Source organism: Rana temporaria, chromosome 3 (genome assembly GCF_905171775.1).
Source record: "Rana temporaria chromosome 3, aRanTem1.1, whole genome shotgun sequence".
Lineage (NCBI taxonomy): Eukaryota > Metazoa > Chordata > Amphibia > Anura > Ranidae > Rana > Rana temporaria.
Window position 1 is genome coordinate 48,308,621 of NC_053491.1, and position 23,444 is coordinate 48,332,064.

Consider the following 23,444-nt stretch of genomic DNA (forward strand, 5'->3'; position numbering starts at 1 on the left):
GCATCCATCGCGTCACGATTTTCCGAAAGAAGCCGAACGTCGGTGCGCAGGCGCAGTATAGAGCCGCACCGACGTTCGGCTTCTTTCGGCTACTAGTGACGCGATGGATGCGACCGTCGGAAGCCTCTCGGAAGACTGTCAATCAAGAAGGAACGCCCGCTCCCGAAGACCCATACCCGGAAGCGATGGAGAAGATGCATCTCGAAAACGGTAAGTACTGCTCATATTTTAATACAAATAGCCGATTCCCCTAGACAAAACGAGCAGGAATCTAAGGGGATTTTTTGAAAAAAAAAATTTATGGGTGAACTCCCGCTTTAAGCGTACATCAGAATGTTGCATTTACTATTCAGTGTAGAAGCGAGAGAGCTAGAATAATATAACCTTTTGACATTTTACTGAGCTGCTGTAATTCTAGGATTCATGTGTCACAATGTGGTTCTCTTCATTGTTTTAATGTGCAGATATAAAACTGTTACAGGAGTAAAGAAACTTTAAAGCAAGGCAGTTTTTTGGGGCCTTAAGCCCAGGTTTACGCCGAGCTGCGGGAATGAAGCCGCTGAACTCGCGCAATTTCACTCCCGCATGTCAGTCACGATTTCGGACACGATTTCAGAAACATCTGCACAGATGTCAATGTAAATCGCAGCCCGAAATGGCAAAAAGTAGTACAGAAACTACTTTTTGAAATCAGTGCACCGATTAGGATGGTGCCATTGACGGCAATTTCCACCGATTTTACATGCAATTGTAGTAGGAACAACGATCTGCCTCCTCCTCTAGTCAGTCCCCTCCCCCCCCCCGGTTAGAACACATCCAGGGAACAGTTAACCCCTTAGCCGCCCGCTAGTGTTAACCCCTTCCCTGCCAGTGAAATTTATACAGTAATCAGTGGCTATTTTTAGCTCCGATTGCTGTATAAATGACAATGGTCCCAAAAAAGTGTCCAATCTGTCTGTCTCAATGTTGCAGCACCAATTAAAATATTACTGATCACCGCCATTACTAGTAAAATAAAATAATAAAAATGCCATAAATCTATCCCCTATTTTGTAGATGCTATAACTTTTGTGCAAACCAATCACTATACGCCTATTGCGATTTTTTTTACCAAAAATATGTAGAATACATATATCGGCCTAAACTGATGAAAAAATTTGTTTCTTAAAAAAAAATAAAAAAATTGGGATATTACAGCAAAAAGTACAAAATATTGTTTTGTTTTGTTTTTTCAAAATTGGCGCTCTTTTTTGTTAATAGCGCAAAAAATAAAAACGGCAGGTGCTCAAATGCCACCAAAAGAAAGCTCTATTCGTGGGGAAAAAAAAAGACATCAATTTTGTTTGGGTACAGCGTCGCACCACCGCCCAATTGTCAGTTAAAGTGGCGCAGTGCCGTATCGCAAAAAAATGGCCTGGTCAGGAAGAGGGCAAATCCTTCCAGGGCTGAAGTGGTTAATAACGCTTTAACACATAATAGACTTTATCACAAATATGTCCAAATACAATGTACGTAGAAAATCATGAACCCGTCCTATATACAAGCTTTGACTGATTCCAGGAAAGTATTTTTAAAGTAGTAATGTAAAGTCATCCAAAATGCTTTGACTCCTGAACCCTTCAAAGTTGAAGCAGAAATAGAAAGCAACATATAAAAGAATAGACAGTTAATTTTAAAGCACTGGCATGAAAACGTTATAAAGTAATCCGAATCACTCTGATGACTGATGAAATGCAAGTGGTTTCTATAGTACCAGCAATTTATAGCAATCAGTCAGCAAAAGTGTATGGGATTACAGAACTCAATGATTAGAAGCTACTAGATGATCATACCAAAAAGATCACATCATGGGAAAGACTCACTTTTCTAATATAGCCGGTGTGAAGAGAATGTGAAGAGGCCATTGCACTTTATAGAACAGTCCAAGTGCAGCCCAGCCTGAGGTGGGGGCCTCCCTTGGAGATGTGTCACGTGATGCAGAATCCCGTGGCTGGGGCATATCTACAGACAGATACAGATAATATTGGCATGAATGCAATTAGAAAATAATAGGAAAAAATTATACATTTTTATCTCAACACCAAATCATTTGCTTGGAGTCCATTGAGGGACACAGGAGGATTTTAACCTTTGGGTAATACTGCCACCTACAAGAAGATTGGACACTGGCAAAAAAAAAGAAAATGAGTAAAAAAGAAAAAAAAAAAAAGAAAAAACTGTAGGCTAGCCCTGGCCTTAAACTATTTTAGCAAAGCAATATAGAAAGCATGATCATAAACACAGAGGAGAGACCTATGTCCCTATTGGACTTCAAGAAAAGGATTTTATGGCTCAACGTATTGCATAACCATGATAAAAACATGAGCCGAAAGGAGCCAAAGGAGCCCGTCTGTCCCTGGGACAGATGGGCACACCAGAAAGGGATGCCGGAGTACGAGCTTGCTGCTCGTGGATTACATGCTTTTATTTCAAGTGCTTATATGAGTACATCAGCTGTTTTAAATAAAATATTGTTGCTTTTACAAGATTACACTATCTGGGACTCCTTCTTTCCTTCCATATACCTTAAGGGTAAAGCCTCGTACACATGCACGGTTTTCTCGGCAAGAACCAGCAAGAAAACTGCTGGCAGAGCTTTCTTGCCGAGTTAACCGAGCGTGTGTACGAGGCTTTGAGGTTTCTCGTCAAGAAAACTGCCCAGAATCTAGACGAGACAAATAGAGAACATGTTCTACTATTTTCTCGTCGTGAAACTTTCCTGTCGAGAAACCCGAGCGTGTGTATACTTACCTCTCCATGGAAACCCGCGCATGCTCGAAATGACCAACGCATGCACAGTAGCTTCCAAGGCAGAGGTAGGGTGAAGCAAGATGGTGGCGACGGCATCAAATGTGACGAGCGCATGCTCACCGTAGGTCGATGACGTCACCGCGTTCGTGCCATTCAACAGAACGGCGGTTCTTTTGAATGGTGTGTGTGTGTACACTCGGCCGGCAAGAGAATCTTGGCAAGAATCTGAGAGGCAGTAAGGTGAGAGGCCACGCTGCACTTAGGTGTCACACAGGAAGAAAGAGACACCCATCTTTACTATTTATATTCTGCACAGACTGTAAGAGGTAATACACCATTCCACCCACTACTTCCCAGCACCGTCACCTAGTACAATATCATTGTTATCCTTCATTTGCAGGAGTCACAATTTGCACTATTGTCACTTGTAGAAGTTGCACCTTTGGACATTTTTTTACCTGCTAATTGGGTTGTTGCCCAGCCAGGTGATGTTATGTTACTGAACCTTTGGTAGTTTTATTTGCCATAGCATTTTGCACAGTGTTTCGCCTATTCACCTATCAATTTGATTCATTTTTCTGCAACCAGTGGCTGCAGAAATGAAAATGACATCATCAAAATGACATCATCTATGACTTGACACTGGAACACGTCTCCCTATTGTACCCTAGAATATGTCATTGTTGCTCCCAATTTCTCTACTCCGTAAATGATAAACACAAAGCAGCTTTTAAATTTAGCTTAACAACTGCTTGCATGAAATTAGCCCTCCTGGGAGATACTTAAATTTCCAGCTAACACTGAAATTTTATTACAGGGCGGAAATATTTTTAAATTGAATATATTTTAAATTTGCTGCACTTTGGCTCCCACTCTGGTCATTTTCATCTGGTTACCTCCACACCTGAGATCATTGTGTGCGCACTGAGTCTTTTGAGAATATAGCCATGTTTTGAGACATTCATTTGTTTATACTGTAATGTATTAATTATACATGTATATCTTCCATTAGATTGTACAAAGACATACTGATTGACTCACACCCGAGGAAGGCAACGATTTGCTGAAACATGTCGGGATTATGTAACAACTCATGTCAATCTTAGTCGATCGTTACTGTTTTTATCTTCTATATTTCTACTACAAATAAAATATTTATATTTATAATTTTGTTTTGACTTTTCTGTATGACTTGTTTAAATGGCACCGCTATAATCCCTCTCATCCTTCATAATCCTATACCATCATTTTATAGGGATGAGGTGCCGGGAGGTGTGACTGGTGATCAGCTATGCCAGCACAGATCACTGCTGTGTTAGGACAAGAAGTGTTTTACTGAGAAAAAAATAAAAAAAGAAGGTATCCGAAGACATTTCAAAGCTAAAATCAGTCACCAATTTTATCATGCAGAGGGTCCAAGACTATGAAATGATAAAAAGGTGTGCAACGTCTGGGCTTTAATAGCAGCTGAGACAACATCTGACTGATAAAAAGTAAGAGACAGCTGAAGTCTATTATAGAATATAAATATATAGAGTCACATACCTTTATGTTCTTTTCCATGATAATCAATGGTTAAATGAAGCAGAGGCAGAAGGTTGTCATCATCCAGTAGCACTTTATGCGCTGATAACTGGAATGCCACGTTAATATCTGAGAGAGAAAAGAGGCCGGTTGTCACACATAAAAATTTGCAGCCTATTTGCCGAAATAAGGGCCTCATATAAAGGCACTCACCGTGTTCTGTCACCGCAGTTGGGGGTGTTTTCAGCATGTTCTGGGCTATGTCTATGAATGCCTGGAATAATTCCCCTCTTCCTAGCAGGTAGAAATCTTTAATAATCTGAAAAGGACAAATACAGTAGGAAGATGGGCACACCGTGACTCCAGATGGGCTGCCGCTATAAGTGCCAGCAATGATTAGCGGGTAGGATATTAGGCTGGGAGGGCCGACTAGTGATATTTACTTCCGCCAGGTTGGATTGACATCCAACACCGGTGTTGGACACCTTATCATGTCTAGCAATATCTCACTGTAATTTCCTGAAACAGATTCTTGTCTTATAACGGATGAGAAATAATAAGCAATATCTCATAAAGCCCAATATCCTGGAGTTGAGCTTTAACCACTTGCTTACTGGGCACATAAACCCCCTTCGTTCCCAGGCGAAATTTCAGCTTCCGGCACTGCGTCGCTTTAACTGACATTTGCGCGGCCGTGCAACATGGCTCCCAAACAAAATTGACGTCCTTTTTTCCCCACAAATAGAGCTTTATTTTGGTGGTATTTGATCACCTCTGCGGTTTTTATTTTTTGCGCTATAAACAAAAAAAGAGCGACAATTTAAAAAAAATATATATTTTTTTTACTTGTTGCTATAATAAATATCCCAATATTTTTTTTAAAAAAAATATTTTTTTCCTCAGTTAAGGCCGATACGTATTTTCCTTAAAAAAAAAAAAAAATCGCAATAAGCGACTGGTTTGCGCAAAAGTTATAGCGCCTACAAAATAGGGGACAGAATTATGATTTTTTTTTTATTATTTATTTTTTTACTAGTAATGGCAGCGATCTGCGATTTTTATTGGGACTGCGATATTGCGACGGACGTATCGGACTATTTGACACAAATTTGGCGCCATTCACATTTATACAGCGATCAGTGCTATAAAAATGCACTAATTACTGTATAAATGTGACTGGCAGGGAAGGGGTTAACACTAGGGGGTGAGGAAGGGGTTAAATGTGTAGCCTGGGTGTGTTCTAACTGTGTGGGGGGAGGGGGGTGACTGGGGGAGGTGACCGATGTCTCTATGTACAAGAGACACAGATCGGTCTCCTCTCCTCTGACAGCACGTGGAGCTCTGTGTTTACACACAGAGCTCCACGTCCCTGCTGTCTTACCGACGATCGCGTGTACCCAGCGGACATCGCGGCCGCCAGGTACACACATCGGCTTCCCAGCTATGCGCCGGGACAGTGTTTACCCGCTGCGCGCCCCCCAGTGGCACGTGCGGGTAATGCTATTAAATGACGTCCAAAGACGTCCTGTTGGCACTTGAGAGCCGCGCTGTTGACGTCTTTTGTCAATAGCGCGTGTCTCAAGTGGTTAATATTGTATACATATTTATACTTTGTTTTATCACTACTTGTTCATGAATAACAGGGTATAAAGCATTCAAGACAAAAACACATTTTGATGACAGCTTACATACATACATGCAACATAATAAACTGCGCAATAAAAACAGAAATACAGTAAATGAGACAGAATTTACAACGGTCTTCTGCTAGTAAGGAAACTTTGTCCGTGGCAACCACGCAAACAGCTGGAATTTCTTGGTTTAGAGCAGAGGTTCTCAACCTCTCTAGTGCCATGACCCCTTGATAAAATTTCCCATGTTGTGGGGACCCCTAATAGTAAAATTATTTTTTGTAGCGTGGGTTGTCAGCACCCAAGGGAAGACAAGTAATTTGTGCCCCTAACACATGAACATTTAGTGCTTTGAGTCCCTTCCGTTCGTACAGTTTTAAAACCTCTTATGGTACATTTTAGGATTTACCACTCTCTCTTTTTCTCCTTTCTTTCGCTTTTATCTCTTTCTATGCCAATTTCTTGTTTTATTTCCACATTCCTCTCTCTAGCCGTCTTGTTCTCTTAATCTTTCTCTCCCTTTTTCTTTGTTCCTCCCCCTCTTTTTGTCTCCCTTTCAGCCATTCTCTATTTTTATTTCTTCTCTCACTCCTTGGTGGGGGGAATGAGTTAGAATGAGTGGCAATGCTGGGGAGTGGGGGGAGTTCTGAGCCGCCAACTTAACTGCTCGTGATCAAGGTCATCTGCTGATCTGAGAACTGTAGTGGGGACTTTTAATGGCAACTATAATCACAGGTAGTGTTACTCACTGTGTCTCTGGCTTTACTGTGGTGTCTCGCAGCAGTGACACCTATGCCGAAATCAGGAGATAGGGTCTCCTCCAGCCCCTCCCACTTCACATTTCACATTTCTCACTAGTCAGCTGACCTCTAGACTCTGCCCCCCAGCCATGCCGTGAACTGAATGGGCGGCTCCAAGAACAGCCCTGCTGGGCAGCTGCGAAAAGGCTGGGAGAGCAGTTCGGGCTTCAGGAACAGTCAAAGGATCAGTGACCCCTTGCAAAACCTCATTCGACCCCCAAGAGGGTCCTGACCCCCAGGTTGAGAGACACTGGTTTATAGCAAAAAGAAAGAGAAGAAAAAAAAAAAAAAGAGAAGTTCCACTAGCCTACAGTGGTGGCAACTTATGGAAATTTTAATGGTTTTGCAACTTTGAAGGCTTATAGGAAATGCCATTTTGCACCAAATGCAAATATATAAATTAAAGACCATTTAATGCTGAATTACATAAAAAAATATATGCAGTACAAAAGAAGTTGCACTTACTCTAGTCTAAAAAGGAAACAGGCTAGTCTTTTTCTGACACAATTTAAAAATCAGCTTTTTTTTTGCTAGAAAACTACTTACAGCCCACAAACATTATATTATAATAAATATATATATAAAATAAATATATATATAAAATATATATAATAAAAATAGTGGGTTTTGCAATAATTTATGTCACACGGTATTTGCACAGTGTTTTTTTAAAAACGCAAAACGTGGGCATTTAAAAAATCCGTTACAGCCGGGCCGGCCAGACCCAGGTGCTTAGTCCTCTAGCATGCCAATAAGACACCAATCCTTGATAGGGGGAGGCGGCCCGTTAGGGCTGTGCTCCCGAGGAGAGGTGGGCTCAGAGCAGCCTACCCCCTTGGGACCTCATTGCCTTCTCTGGAAGACACACACATAACGGGGAGATGACGGTTGTATATGCCACGTATAATGATGTGTGTTCTATGTATCTATCCCTGTCTTTATGCTGATGTTGATGTGATGACTGTACAGTTGTGGTTCATGCGGACCGGTTTCTCTATCATAAATAATAAAAAAAAAAAAATCCTTTACAGGTTACCAGTGGAGAGATACAGAGAAGGTCTGGTGCTAGAATTATTGCTCTCGCTTGAATGTCCGTGGCAATACCTCGTGTGGTGTGATCGCAGTTTACATATGTAAATTTAACATGTAGAGAATACAATATTACCCACTAGCTAATTTTAAAGAAATACTAGCAATAGCAATACAGCAAAACTGACTTTCCTCAACTTTGCACAAGACGAATTGCAGTCATTGCCATTTGATTGGTCTTTTTGCTTTTCTCTGTGTTTTTGATGCATTTTCATGCTTCATGCGTTTTTTTTGTAGGCGTAGGAGAATGGTAGTTAAACCTTCCAAAAAATGCATGCATGTGTTTTCTATGCATTCCTGTTAAACTCTATGGGGCCAAAAACTCACTATGCTGCACCAAAAGAAGCAACTGCACCTTTTCAAAAATCCCATTGCCCCATGTTACAGGGATGTCAACAGGCACCATAGAGAATATTTTGACTTCCATCGTTGTGCATTGCAGCGCAATGGCAGACGCAGGAGAAATCGCACTAGTATGAGCAGGGCCTTAAATGAGCTATAGCCAGTTTTGTTAAAATGTGGAGTTTTATTTTAACAGATTTAGGAGTAAGCCGATCCCATAGTGCTCGTGTGTAAAAAAATTAATAAAATAAAAATAAAACTCACCTTTAACTGGCCTATTAAATCTGATTCTTCTACCATGAGTTTCCACAAGTGCTAAAAACAAATAAGATATTAAAGTTAAAGTTCGTCCAGTGCAGATTTCAGAAAAGGTGCATGAAGAAAATCCCAAATAAACTAAAATGACATAAATAATAGGAGCACATTTGGTTGTGGAAAGAACCTGTAACTCAAGACACTGAATGTGGCGTCACATTTGCTGGTTGTCTCAATTCTGCCACACAAGTTACAATGTAAAAAGTGGCAATTACCAAATGATGCTTCAAATCTTCATAACAAAGTTTGCAATATATACACACACAATTTAGAGTTGCAAAGATCTTAAAATAGTGAAAAGCCCCAACTATAACTATTCTTGAAAAATGTTCCCTCCCCACTCCTACCCATCATGCCTAATCTGTAGAAAAAAAAAAAAAAAGGATGCGTGTACCTACCTATTTTCAATCTGCTCCAGTCCAGGCAAATGATCCTGCAGCTCTGTGTAAGGGAGCGCCTGACAAAAGTTGTAAATTCCAGTAGCCATGACATCCCCCATAGGCACCCATGGCCCGGTCGTTGTCTGCGCTCCCTCTTCTCCCCTGCAGCAGTCACTTACTCACATGGTAGCTGGAATAGCCGGATCATGTGACCAGATTGGAGCAGATTAAAAATAGGTAAGTACACACATTTGTTTCAGAAAGATAGGTAAGGAAGAGGGGGGAGGAAACATTAAAAAAAAAAAAAAAAAAAAAAACGGTTATAGGTTAGGTTCTCCTTCCACTTTAATGTACATATAATTTAAAGTTTATTTTATGGACCGATGTGAATCATACAAAATGGTTGAAGAAGGCCTACACACAATAAACCTAATTCTCCTCATTATGATCATATTTTGCTTACAAATGTTAACCTCTTAGGCCCTTTTCACACTTGTGAGACAAGTCCTGCGACTTGGAACTGCAAAGTCGCATGACACATCGTACCCCATGATTTCCAATGAGTACCATTCATATCTGTGCAACTTCAAAACAGTCCCTGCACGACTTTGGTCTGACTTTGAGGAGACTTGATGTCCGTAGACCTCAACAATACAAGTCGCATCAAAAAATTACAGCAAAATCGCGTGACTTTTAGGTCGCACAAGTGTGAAAGGGGCCTTACAATGACACTAATCAAATTCTTCCATGTAACCAAATATTGTCATACAAGCAATGACGTCTTTGTACAATACCTCTGCAACTGTGCTTCTGATCCTGTCGAGAACAGACTCAAAATCCACCAAGTTAAACAAAGGTTGTTGTTTTAACCTGTGTAACTCTGCAGCAAATATATCTTCCTGGTTTTTCAGTATGGAGCCTAGAAGAAGGAAAGATAAAAGAAAGACAAAAATATTAATTATTTGGCGCCTACTGCTTTATGCGAGAACGTAAAGTACCACAAGCAATAATCATCCAGAAATTCTCTACCATTAGTGTCCCATTTGTTCATACACCGCAATGGGGAAACCAAAGTCCATACACCTATAGTTGGTTTTGCACATTACTTCCAGCACTCACAATTACCAATAAAGACAGCACCACATTGAAACAAAATCCAAAAGATATCCAGAACACTGGCATCGTTTAGTGGTGGATTCCATTTATTAGTGATAAAAATACGTAAAATCAACTTAATCTTGTAAAAACCTGCATTATATTCACTCTCTCTCTTAACAGCAACATTAGCCTTAGGCCCCTTTCACACGGTCGGACCGTTCAGGTCCGCCTGTCAGTTTTGACAGCGGACCTGAACAGCCGCTCCATGCAATCCTATGGAGCGTCGGTTGTCAGCGGACACATGTGTCCGCTGACATCCGATCCGCCAAAATCAGACGTATGGCGGTACGTCACCATCCGTCCATGGCAGATCGGATCCGGTGAGATCTGATGAAAACGGACATGCTGTCCGGTTTCATCAGATCTCTTCATAGGAATCAGCGGCGCTTCACACAGGGGTGGCCTTAGGTGTTCAGGAGCCCTGTGCGAGCTAATCCTGTGGCGCCCCCCCCATCTTCACCCCGCGCCCCCTGGTCACCGAAACATACACAAAGAGGTCCCTTATATCCTCCTCCCCTTCTGTGTGTAGGCAGGCTATAAAAAGTAAATACTTTTTTCTTTTTATCTGAAAAAGTAGATGCATGCAGGGCCAGGGGCTCAGTGCGACTTACCTTTCGGTGGACGGTGCGGCTTTGCATTTAAAAATGGCGCCGCCCGGTGCTTAGAGGCCACTGCGCATGCGCTGTCTGCCCGAGAATAGCCAAGCATTTTCAGGCTTTCCCGAGCAGCGGCGGTGCATGCGTGGTGTGCCTGTCAGGGCTGGCAGCAGCCATTTTTTTTCAGGTGCCGCAGCCGATGCGTTGCTCTTCACCCAGTCCCAGGGCAGGGGTACCTGGCAGCGGCTGCTGCTGTGACTTGTAGGAGTCGGACTCCTGTGATGATCATGTGAGTAACTGACTGCGACTCACATTCTGCGAGCTGTGATGGCCGCATGGCGCCCGTTGCCCATGTCGCCCTGTGCGGCAGCACAGCGCGCACACCCCAAGGGCTGGCCCTGGCTGCACAAGCCCCTCCCTGCTCAGTGAGCAGAGAGGGGCTTGTCATCTGCCGGCTCAGCGGAGATCTGCAGACAGATCTCCCACTGAGCTGGCGGACTCCGTAGCGTCAGAGTCCGCCTAGTGTGAAAGGAGCCTAAAGGCCGGTTCACACCTCAATTTCTGCTTTCTGATGAATTCCAGGGCTTTTTTGTCTTCATCTCAGTTCAGAACATGTGAGTTCCACTGCATTTTGCTGCATTCCAAAAAGAAAAGAATGCAGCATGTTCTACTTTTGTTGACTGCACTGAAACGCACAGCACCGGTGAGCTAGGGCAATTGGAATTCATGAAAAAAACATGCATGCGTTTTGGATGCACATTAAAAAAACACACTGGACTGCATCTAGTTGCACTCAGGATGTACCCTCACAGCAGCCTTTGAAGCTAAAAGTAAACCAAAATACACAAGTAATCTGGTACTCGGCATTATTCTTTAGTATCAGACGCTTACAAGTTTCCAAAGGGACGTGCCTTCTTTATCAGAACCTATGGCACTTAGAAGAACCTTCATGTACAAACCTTAGGAATGACACCTCTAACCTCTAATAAGCATCAAGCTACTACGCCTCTTGGAAACCTGCGTGCCATCATAGAAAATTAAACATACTGGGTAACTGAGGAAAAGTGTTGGCTTCTAAAGCTGCTGTGAGAGTACTTTGAGGCCGATGTTGCTGTTAAAAGTGTAAAGCCTCGTACACACGATCAGTCCATCCGATGAGAACGGTCTGAAGGACCGTTGTCATAGGTTAACCGATGAAGCTGACTGATGGTCTGTCGCTCCTACACACTATTGGTTAAAAAAACGATCGTGTCAGAACGCGGTGACGTAAAACACAACGACGTGCTGAACAAAACGAAGTTCAATGCTTCCAAGCATGCGTCGACTTGATTCTGAGCATGTGTGCATTTTTAACCGATGGTTGTGCCTACTAATGATCGGTTTTGACCTATCGGTTAGGAATCCATCGGTTAAATTTAAAGCAAGTTTGCTTTTTTTTAACCGATGGTTAAATAACCTATGGAGCCCACACACGATCGGTTTTGACCGATGAAAACGGTCCATCAGACCGTTGTCCTCTGGTTAACCTATCGTGTGTACGAGGCCTTATAATGAACTTCTTACTCCTTTTGATGTGTTAAAGGGGACCCTTCCTGGTCTCTAGAGACACTCGTAGACAGAGCCTCACAGATGAAGAGGAAGGTTACCTACCTAGTGCCTTTCTGGGAAATCTCATATATACATTCTGAGATCTATTGAGATTTCTGGCAAAGACATTTATTTTTTTACTCTGAAGATGTCTAGCATCATATGGGCAAGGAGGTGGAACAGAACTCCAGGAAGTAAGGGGAGATTGAATCCTCTGCCCTTACTTCACATAACCACAGGAAGGGGAGTGCCAGAGAGATAGAGAAAAAAAATGGAAAGTCTGCAAGGAAGAGTAAATATGTATTTTTTGTTGCGTCCATTCACAACCTTTTTTTTGGTGGCTTTACTTCCTTTGTGACAGTCTGAGGGAAGGGACACTTTAAATATATCATTCAAAGCAATTTTGTTAGATCTGTTTGACAAGTGCAAAAACATACCAACTGGTGATGTCAAAATCCCAAATCTAACTTGTGTCCTCTGCACACTTATGCCGCGTACACGAAGTCGAAATTTCTGACAACAAAATCCGACCGTGTGTAGGCTCCATCGGACATTTGCTGTCAGAATTTCCGACAACAAATGTTTGAGAGCTGGTTCTCAATTTTTCTGACAGCAAAAGTTCTTGTCGGAAATTCTGACTGTGTGTACAGAATTCAACGCACAAAAATCCTACGCATGCTCAGAATCAATTTGACGCATGTGACCGTGTGCATGCAAGACAAGTTTTGCCGCGTACACACGGAAATTCCGACAAGAAAACCTTGGTTTTTTTTCCGACTGAATTTTGACTCAAACTTGTGTTGCATACACACGGTTACACAAAATTCCGACCGACAAGAACGCGTTGACGTACAACACTAAGACAAGCCGAGAAAAATTAAGTTCAATGATTCCGAGCAAGCGTGTTTTTTTGTGCGTCGGAATTGCATACAGACAATCAGAATTTTCCGACAAGAACTTTTCCCGTTGGAAAATTTGAGAACCAGCTCTCAAATTTTTGCTGTCGGAAATTCCGACAGAAAAAGTCAGATGGAGCCTACACATGGTCGGAAATTTCGACCAAAAGCTCACATCGAACTTTTCTTGTCGCGGCATTGGAGCGAACATCCGTCGGAAAAAAAATACATAGTTTTATTGTCGAAATGTCTGATCGTGTGTACGCGTAATTACTGTGTTATGTCAAAGAGGCAGTTTAGCTCTCCTAGTTCTTATCTTGGACAACAGAAAGATAAGACTTTATGCTGTAGAGTAGGGGGTCTCCAAACTATGGCCCTTTAGTTGTTCAGGAACTACAATTCCCATCAAGCCTAGTCATGTCTGAGAATGTCAGAGTTTTACAATGCCTCATGGGATGTGTAGGTCCACAACAGCTGGAGGGCCATAGTTTGGAGATCCCTGCTTGTAGAGAACCAAGAGTGGAAAAGGATGAGTAGTTTAGCAAAAGACAGCTTGAAAGGGCTGAAAACAGTCCACAAAAATGCTGTGCGCTTTCCTGGGCTTAGCAGCTGTGGTCATTTCTATTAGATCAACTGTTATTTTTCTGTACAGTGATGACATACATGTTAAAAGACTGGACACAATGGGGGTTTTTACAAGATTTTTTGTGACTAGTTTTCATGAACATTTATCTTTAAAGCGGGGGTTCACCCTAAAAACACATTTTTAACATTGGAGCCAGCATACTAAGGACATTTACTTTCGGCAGGTCACCTTGATATTCTGGATTTTGTCCAGGGCTTCCGCGTTCTGATGACTCCGGGACTGGGCGTTCCTATCCCTGCCTCAGGGTTCCGATGACTGCGGGACTGGGCGTTACTATCCTTCGGTTCGATGATTGACGGCTTGTTAAACAGGTCCCCTGTGGCACAACGCGCGTCACCAGATTTTCGGAAATAGCCGAGCTGCGAGTCGGCACTATACGGCGCCTGTCGTGTAGACTCGCAGCTCGGCTATTTCCGGAAATCTGGTGACGCGCGTTGTGCGACAGGTCACCTGTTTCACAAGCCATCAATCATCGAACGGAAGGATAGGAACGCCCAGTCCCGCAGTCATCGGATACCCGGAAGCCCTGGACAAAATCAGAATATAAAAGGTATGTACGGAGAAAGAAAAAAAAAAAATACCTGCCGAAAGTAAATGTCCTTAGTATGCTGGCTCTGCTAGATGTAATGTTAAAAAAAAAAATTCGGGTGAACCCCCGCTTTAATAAATGTAATCCACAACCACACTATACCATTATTTATCCATGCACAAAAAGTGTTAAAAGATTTTGACTGGTTTTTTGCTGTTAGTTATGTTTTTATAGGCCAATCACAAAAATCTGTTTCCAGGAAAATGTTGACAATGGAACTTAGACATGAATGAATGACTTGTATAGCGCTACACATGCGAACTGAATCGCCTCTAGGCGCTTTTTGCAGCCAGTGTCTTCCTGGCTGGTGCGGTCATTTACCGTGGAGGATCTTGACACACTCGGGAGACACACGGGTGTACACACATATATACTGGGCCAATTTGGCCAGGATCCAATTAACCTACCAGCATGTCTTTGGCGTGTGGGAGGAAACCGGAGTACCCGGAGAAAACCCACGCAGACACAGGGAGAACATGCAAACTCCAAGCAGATGGTGTCGTGGTCTGGATTTGAACCAGCGACCCTTTTGCTGCTAGATGAAAGTGCTAACCACTACACCACTGTGCTCTAGGCAACTCTAAGCACACCAGAGTTATGGTGTTCTTTCATAAAAGCTCAGCCTCTTGCATTACGCAAATATTTTAGGAGATTCTAATGTACAATTTATATCAATTATAAAGGACGATGAAAAAAAGTGAAAGAAGAGATGGTTTTCATAGTTACTGAACTACACCGATTCTTTTGACTACCATTAAACGTCCCCGGCTCCCCCTTTTCCCTATATTTAATTTGCTCAAATATATCTAGGAAGTAGCCAGAAGAGAAAAAAAAAATGATCACATTTTATTGTTTTGCGTGTCTTTACCCTGATGTCCCAGGTCCTAGCCCGTAAAACGATTATGGTAAATACAGCCCTGGGGCTAGCCACTTCTGTTCAAATTGAAAGGAAAATATCACAGCTAGATTTCTCTCACTACTGTTCCTGCACCAGACACTGTTCTGGTTCATTATAAAAAATTATTTAACCATATACCCATAGATAATAAAAATTCGACAGTAAAAGTGTCTAAATATCATAGTAATCTAGTGCAATATGCAGCATATAGCATAAGGTAAAATGACAGTCTGAATACATTTGCTATAGATTGGAGCATACCTGTTCTAGTCATAGTTACATTCCGGTTTTCAAACATCTGAACAGATTCTCCCACAAACAGTATCTTCTCAGCAACCCTCACAGGGATGTAAGATGGCAGCATTTCAACCCTCAGTGAAAACTGCTTAAGAGAAGGTGCCAACATGTTCTCCTCTTCAATCAGACGCTGGTAGAAGACAAACAGGCAAATCCTCATAATCAAGGCCTAATAGATGAATAGTTACTCATAAAGCTCATGCATATCTAAACAGGGTATATTCGTGCAGGTGTGTGTATGTATATATATATATATATTTTTTTTTTATTATTCACACATGCCTCTCAAACAAATTAGAATATCATCAAAAATAGTTTTTTTTAAGGCAGAAGGTTTTTTTATCTGAATGCATTAAGATCAAAAGCCTTCTGTGTGTAGCAGCCACCCTCAGCCCCCCTAACACTATTGGCTCCCGGTGCGGAGAGAGAGAGAGAGAGAGAGAGAGAGAGAGAGAGAGAGAGAGAGAGAGAGAGAGAGAGAGAGAGAGAGAGAGAGAGAGAGAGAGAGAGAGAGAGAGAGAGAGAGAGAGAGAGAGAGAGAGAGAGAGAGAGAGAGAGAGAGAGAGAGAGAGAGAGAGAGAGAGAGAGAGAGAGAGAGAGAGAGAGAGAGATCGCAGCTCCGTGACTGAATGCATACTTCAAGCCGCTTGCTGTGAGCGGCACTCAACAGGAGGGAGGGGCCAGGAGCTCCAGCTAGAGACCCGAGGAGGATCCAGGCCGCGCTCTGTGTAGTGCTTTTGCACAGAGCGGCCTGAGAGAGAGAGAGACCGCACCTCCGTGACTGAATGCATACTTCAAGCCGCTTGTTGTGAGCGGCACTCAACAGGAGGGAGGGGCCAGGATCTCCAGCTAGAGACCCGAGGAGGAGGAGGATCCAGGCCGCGCTCTGTGTAGTGGTTTTGCACAGTGCGGCCTGGATCCTCCTCGTTCTCGGGTCCCTGGCTGGAGCTCCTGGCCCCTCCCTCCTGTTGAGTAAGTATAACATGTTTGTTATTTTTACAATCCCTTTAATTTATTTCTGTAATTCAATTCAAAACGTGAAACTCATATTATATAGACTCATTAAACACAGAGTGATATATTTAAAGCATTTCTTTAATTTTGATGATTATGGCTTACAGCTAGTGAAAACAAAAAATTCTGTATCTCAGGAAATTAGAATATTGTGAAAAAGGTCAATATTATGGACTCGCGGCATCACACTCTAATCAGCTAACTAAAAACGCCTCTAAAAGGTTCCCAGAGCCTTCAGGGGTCTCAAACTGGTGGCCCCTCCAGCTGTTGCAAAACTCCCATCATGCCTCCGCTTGTGGGAGTCATGCTTTTACCTGTCAGCCTTGCAATGCCTCATGGGACTTGTAGTTTTGCAACAGCTGGAGGGCCGCCAGTTTGAGACCCCTGCATGGTCTCTCAGTTTGGTTCAGTAGGTTACACAATCATGGAGAAGACTGCTGACTTGACAGTTGTCCAGAAGACAGAAGACAGTAGAGGTCGACCGATATATCAGTCGGCCCGAGGTATATCGGCCGATATTTTGCCTTTTTTAAGATATCGGCATCGGCCGATTATTATGAAAAATAGGTCGATCGTCTGGCCGCCTGCCCGCCGACAACTTTTTTTTCTCTTTTTTTAGTTTAGGAAGTCGGCCAACCAGCGGGCCAGTAACAGCCAATCAGCGGCCGCCACTGCCGATATCCTCCACTGTAAAAAAAACATCCTCTGACGTGCTGCGCGCCATTGCCTCTGCCTACAAACCCCAGAATGCAGCGCGGGCCGGTAATTGCCAGCCCGCGCTGCATTCTGGGGTTTGTAGGCAGAGGCAGGGTGCGCAGCACTTCAGGGGACGTTTTTTTTTTTTCCAGAGTGGAGGATGTCGGCAGCGGCGGCCCCAGATTGGCTGTTACCGGCCCGCTCTGCATTCTGGGGATTGTAGGCAGAGGCGCGGCAGCACGTCAGGGCCGAATGGAACTTTGTGCTAGGCGATGGAACGGAGCCTGGAGCACTCCGCTGGTGGGCATTGATGAGGTGGCAGTGAATAATATTGGGCTGTACTGGTGGGCACTGATGTGAGGCACTGATGAGGTGATGCACTAGTTGGCACTGATGAGGTGATGCACCGATGTGATGCACTGGTTGGCACTAATGTGATGCACTGGTTGGCACTAATGTGATGCACTGGTTGGCACTAATGTGATGCACTGGTTGGCACTAATGTGATGCACTGGTTGGCACTAATGTGATGCACTGGTTGGCACTAATGTGATGCACTGGTTGGCACTAATGTGATGCACTGGTTGGCACTAATGTGATGCACTGGTTGGCACTAATGTGATGCACTGGTTGGCACTAATGTGATGCACTGGTTGGCACTAATGTGATGCACTGGTGGGCACTAATGTGATGCACTGGTGGGCACTAATGTGATGCACTGGTTGGCACTAATGTGATGCACTGGTTGGCACTAATGTGATGCACTGGTTGGCACTAATGTGATGCACTGGTTGGCACTAATGTGATGCACTGGTTGGCACTAATGTGATGCACTGGTTGGCACTAATGTGATGCACTGGTGGGCACTAATGTGATGCACTGGTGAGCAATGATGGGATGCACTGGTGTATTGGTGGGCATTGATGAGGTGGCACTGCTGGGCTGCACTGGTGGGCACTGATGAGGTGGCACCGGTGGGCACTGATATACACCAATGAGGTGGAACTGATGGACACTGATAGGCTGCACTGGTGGGCACTAATGAGGTGGCACTGGTGGGCACTGATGTGGAACTTATGGACACCGATAGGCTCCACTGGTGGGTACTGATGAGGTTGCACTGGTGGGCACTAATGGATACTGATAGTGCCCACTGGTGCAGCCCATCAGTGCAGCCTGATGTGGCACTGACAGGCTGCACCCCACCTCTCCACCCTAAACAATTATCTCCTCCCCACCCTAGGTTTTTTGGGATGAAGAAAAAAAAAATCGGCCTAAAATATCGGCCGCAAAAATCGGCAACACATATCGGCCATCAGCCACCCCGATTTCCAAATATCGTCATTAGCCAGAGAAAAACCCATATCGGTCGACCTCTAATCAGCACCCTCCACAAAGGAGGGCAAGTCACAATAAGTCATTGCTAAAGAAGTTGGCTGTTCAGAGTGCTGTACCCAAGCACATTAATGGAAAGTTGAGTGGAAGTAAAAAGTGTGTTAGAAAAAGGTGCACAAGCAACCGGGATAACTACAACCTTGAGTATTGTGAAGCAAAGGCATTCAAGAATTTGGGGGAGATTCACCAAGAGTGGACTACGGCTGGTGTCAGTGCTTCAAGAGCCACCATACAGACGTATCCAGGACATGGGCTAGAGTGGAGAGGCACTCCAAAAATCACTATGTGGGGTTGATTTACTGAAGGCAAATAGACTGTGCACTCTGCAAGTGCATTGCTCCAGAGCATAGTAAATGAGGTAAAGTTTCGCTTTACAAAAGAATACCCAATCACCTGCAAGAAAAAAAAAAAAAACACACACACACACAACTGCATTTTTGCTTACACATGATTGGATGATGAGGTCAGCAAAACTTCTTATTTACTAAGCACTGAAGAAACTGCTCTTACAGAGGGAAAGTGCCTGTTTCTATTTTATCTATGTGCCTTTAGTATACGCATATATACACTGGATGTATATTTAAAAACATGGGGATTTTTGGGGGGAAATTAAGCAAATCACATTCGTATTATAAACAAACAAGCAAAAACAAAAAAACTTAGGGGTCAAGTAGGGCTGTGGACATTCAAGTTTTTACATATTCTTAACAAGCAGTAAATGAGTTTTAGGCCTCATGCACACTGGACATTGAAAAAGCGTTATAAAAACGCCAGTAGCTTTGCAGTGAGTTTTTCAACGTTTTTGCAATAGTGTTTTTAGCTTGTTTTTTTCAATGGATCAAAAACGTCCAAAAACACTGGTGAGCCGCGTTTGAGCGTTTATTGACGTTTATCAGCATTATTACGGCTGAAAAACGTCTCTCAGAACCCACTAGTTTTGGGGGGTTTTACTGCTCAAAAACGTCGCTGTCCAAAACTGCATGGACACATAGGATAACATGAACATCTACAGCCTAAATACAGCTGCTGTAAAAAGGCAAAAAAACGTGTGCATGAGGCCTAAAAGCGTACGTTCACCTTTTTAGAAAAACAAAAAAAGGTGAACCCCACCCTCTTCTGACCCTTGGTTCTTAAAAGTTTCCAGGACGGATCATAGTGGTTCTGATTGGTCAACGCAAGCACAGAGCGTCGGGAGCAGGGACCACTACACAAACTGCATGGGCACGGACAACCCATTACTCGCATAAGTAAAGTACAGTGGGGACTGTGGGGGTGGGAAGGGTGTACGGTGTTCATTCACCTTTTCATTTTTTTTCTGAAAAGGTGAACAAAGACTTTAAAGAAACCCTCACTGACTTCTGTAACTGTAGGCACTGTGCAACAATCTATTGTGCCATTCTCTCTGCAGGTCAGCTTGCACACCCAAAATTCCTGCTATATTACCATTAGAGACTAGAAAGCTGGTGGTCTGCTGGGTCACTGCTGGGAAGAGTAATGACCCGTACACACGATCCGAATATCGTACGACAGATCGTACAACTTTTTTTGCTTAAAAGTTGCAAGTAGAAATTAAATAGGTTATTAAAGTCACGAAAATTCTCGTACGACAGGAAAAACAAAATAAAAAAAATAAATAAATCGGAAGTGATGTCATGTGTTGTAATGTATTGTATTTTCGGAAGACAACTGTACTGACTAAACGAAAATCGTACGATCTGGTATCGTACAAGGAAAATTTTCGTGCATGTCCGATAAAATAATATCGGATGAACTGTCATGATCGGCTCTCGAAAGCTCTGTACTAACGATCCGATTATCGTACGATTCTTCCTTGGACGACATTTTCCATACGATATTCGGATGGTGTGTACGGGCCATAAGCAGAGGAAGCTGGATGACCAGTGCTACTGCTGTAACGGTGGAAAATAAATTGCTCCACAGTGCAAGATTTACTCCTCGTTAAGGAATACATACAGTTGTCAAAAGTTTGCAACCCCTTGGAGAATTGGTAATATGCAGTATGTACCATGTTTAAAGAAAACATGAGTGAGCAGGCAAAGCACATTTCTTTTATTTCTTATGGGATTCATCTTCAGTTGTAGGTCATAACAGAATGACAACCATAAAAAAAAAAACCTGGCAAGGAGTAAACCAATGAAATGACCCCTGTTAAAATGTTTGCATACCCTTAGTTCTTACTCCTGTTTATTGCCCCCTTTGGAATCAAGGACAGTGCAGTCTTTTGTAATAGTTGTCTATGAGGCCCCGAGTTCTTGCAGGTGGTATAGCTGCCCATTAGTTTTGGCAAAATGCCTCCAGTCTTTGGTCGACTTGCATGAACCACACATTTTAGATCTTGGCTTGATGATATTAAGGTCAGAAGACTGTGATGGCCATTTCAGAACCTTCACCTTTTTCTGCTTTAACCACTGGAGGGTCAATTTGGCCTAGTGCGGTCATGTTCATGCTGGAACCTCCAAGTGCATCAAATTGTCTGCCAGTATCTTCTGATAACATGCTGCATTCTTCCTGCCATCAATTTTCACTATATCCCTTAGAGCTCACATATACCTCCAAAGCATCAGTGAGCCACCACCATGCTTCACAGTGGGGATTTGTGTTCTTGTGGCTACAGGCCTTGTTCACATCTCTCCAAACATGGCGCTTATGGTTGTGACCATAAAGCTATATTTTGGTCTCACTCACTCCAGATGACAGTGTGCCAGGAGTGTCAAGGTGTTGTCGGGCATATTGTAACCATGCTTTTTTGTGGCATTGGCAAAGTAAAGACTTCTTTTCTGGCAACATAACGATGCAGCTCATTTTTGTTCAAGTATCATCGTATTGTGCTCCTTGACACAACTACACCGTCTTTTTCCAGAGAAGCCTGTATTTCTCCTGAGGTTACATGTGGGTTTTTCTTTGTATCCCAAACAATTCCTCTGGCAGTTGTGGCTGCAATCTTTCTTGGTCTACTTGACCTTGGCTTGGTATCAAGAGGTCCTGAACTTTCCACTTCTTAATAAGTGATTGAACAGTACTGACTGACATATTCAAGGATTTGGATATCTTTTATATCCTTTTTATAAAGTTGCATTACCTTGTTACGCAGGTCTTGACAGTTTTCTGCTCCCTGCTCAGTGCATCCACATGAGAGTTAGGGCTCTTTCACACGGAGCGGACCGTTTCTGGGTCCGCTCCGTGTGTCCGCCAAAGCTCAGCGGGGATCCCCGCTCAGCTGTCGGCGGATAGGGCAGTCCCCGCAGACAGTGCAGGGACCGCCCTGTCTCTGCTCCGCTGTCCCCTATGGGGGACCAGATGCAGACGGACCGTCTGTCCGTCTGCATCAGTTCCGCTCCGCCGAACGGAAGAAAAATAGGGTTTCTTCCGTTCGGAAAAGCGGATCCCGACTTACGCGGACGCTAGCGGATGCTCCAACCGCTAACGGACACCTTCCCATAGGGATTCATTACAAGTCCGTTAACGGACTTGTAATGAGCGAACGAACGGTCCGCTAGTGTGAAAGGACCCTTAAACTCATTGACTACGCATACACAGACACAAATTGAAATTTAAAAAGCCGCAGATGTGGAAAATTAACCTTTAATTGGCATTTTAACCTGTGCGCGTCACATAGTGTGTCTGTACCAAGACCAAACATTCCAGGGTATGGAAGCTTTTGATCCATTTGGTTGATTTCTGTTACAGTAAAACCTTGGTTTGAGAGTAACTTGGTTTGAGAGCGTTTTGCAAGACAAGCAACATTTTTAATAAATTTTGCCTTGGTATACAAGCGATGTCTTGATATAAGAGTAGCGTCATGTCACAACCAAGTATAATAAAGAAGAGAGGAGCCTCTAAGTCTAGTAATATGGTTACATTTATTGAAGGTACAAAATTTAGCAACTGTTGCTACACTTAGATGTGCCTCTCTTCCCTTTTATACCCTGTAAAAAAAATGCTTTGATATACAAGTGCTTTGGATTACAAGCATGTTTTAAGAACGAATTATGCTTGCAAACCAAGGTTTTACTATTTGAAAAAGAGCCAAACAACTGTGATAATAAATGGCTTCATATGATAACTATCATTAAATAAAAAAATACAGATTTTTGGAATTATCAGTCATGTTTTCAATATCGATGCCAAAATTTCATGATTTCTGCTGGGTATGCAAACTTTTGAGCATAACTGCAAATATGTAATTGACAAGAGCCTCGCCACGGGTTCACTTTAAAGTCAATTAGTCAATACAGAATAAACATACCATTTATAAGATGCCTTTTACATTCAAAAGAACGTGTATAAAATATACTTTTAGAAAGAAATATCTCACCAAGTCTTGCAGCTCTCGCAGCTGTTTCCCTGTCAGACCCCCGATACCCAAGTCGTCATCTTCTTCATCAGGCTGGGTAGAAGCGTTGCCAGAAGCAGACCCTTGTCTCACAAAAAACTCTTCATACTGGTCTAATAAAAGCCCATGAAGCATCCAGGCAGACAACTGTTTGTACATAACCCCATGACACACTGCCAGGATCCTAGGCAGATAGAAGATCCATAAATAACATTTACATACATACAAAAAAAACTAACGGAACCAATTGTTAAGCAGTTCTACTTCTCTAAAGGGTGTGTATGATTCCGTGCAAAGGAGAAAAATACCAGCAGGGGACAAAAAAATGATATAATATGGTAAATCAAGAGAACTGCTGCCTCTACAGATTACTACCACCTAGGTGAAGTAAATGAATGAAGGAGAAAAATAAGTAAGTGTGGTGCTGTTCAATGGATTATAATGGAC

At 43.0% G+C, this 23,444-nt stretch overlaps 1 protein-coding gene across 2 annotated transcripts in view; it reads right to left on the reverse strand.

The window, feature by feature from the left end:
- Positions 1-23,444, reverse strand: part of TUBGCP4 (tubulin gamma complex associated protein 4) — a 55,587-nt gene that overhangs the window by 7,963 nt on the left and 24,180 nt on the right. For both annotated transcript variants that reach the window (XM_040342536.1, XM_040342537.1), the window contains 7 exons: positions 22,980-23,181; positions 15,503-15,668; positions 9,666-9,790; positions 8,441-8,491; positions 4,528-4,633; positions 4,336-4,443; positions 1,863-2,001 (listed from right to left, as the gene is read on the reverse strand). In XM_040342536.1, coding sequence (XP_040198470.1) covers positions 1,863-2,001; positions 4,336-4,443; positions 4,528-4,633; positions 8,441-8,491; positions 9,666-9,790; positions 15,503-15,668; positions 22,980-23,181 — 897 coding nt within the window. The remainder of the gene's footprint in view (positions 1-1,862; positions 2,002-4,335; positions 4,444-4,527; positions 4,634-8,440; positions 8,492-9,665; positions 9,791-15,502; positions 15,669-22,979; positions 23,182-23,444) is intronic.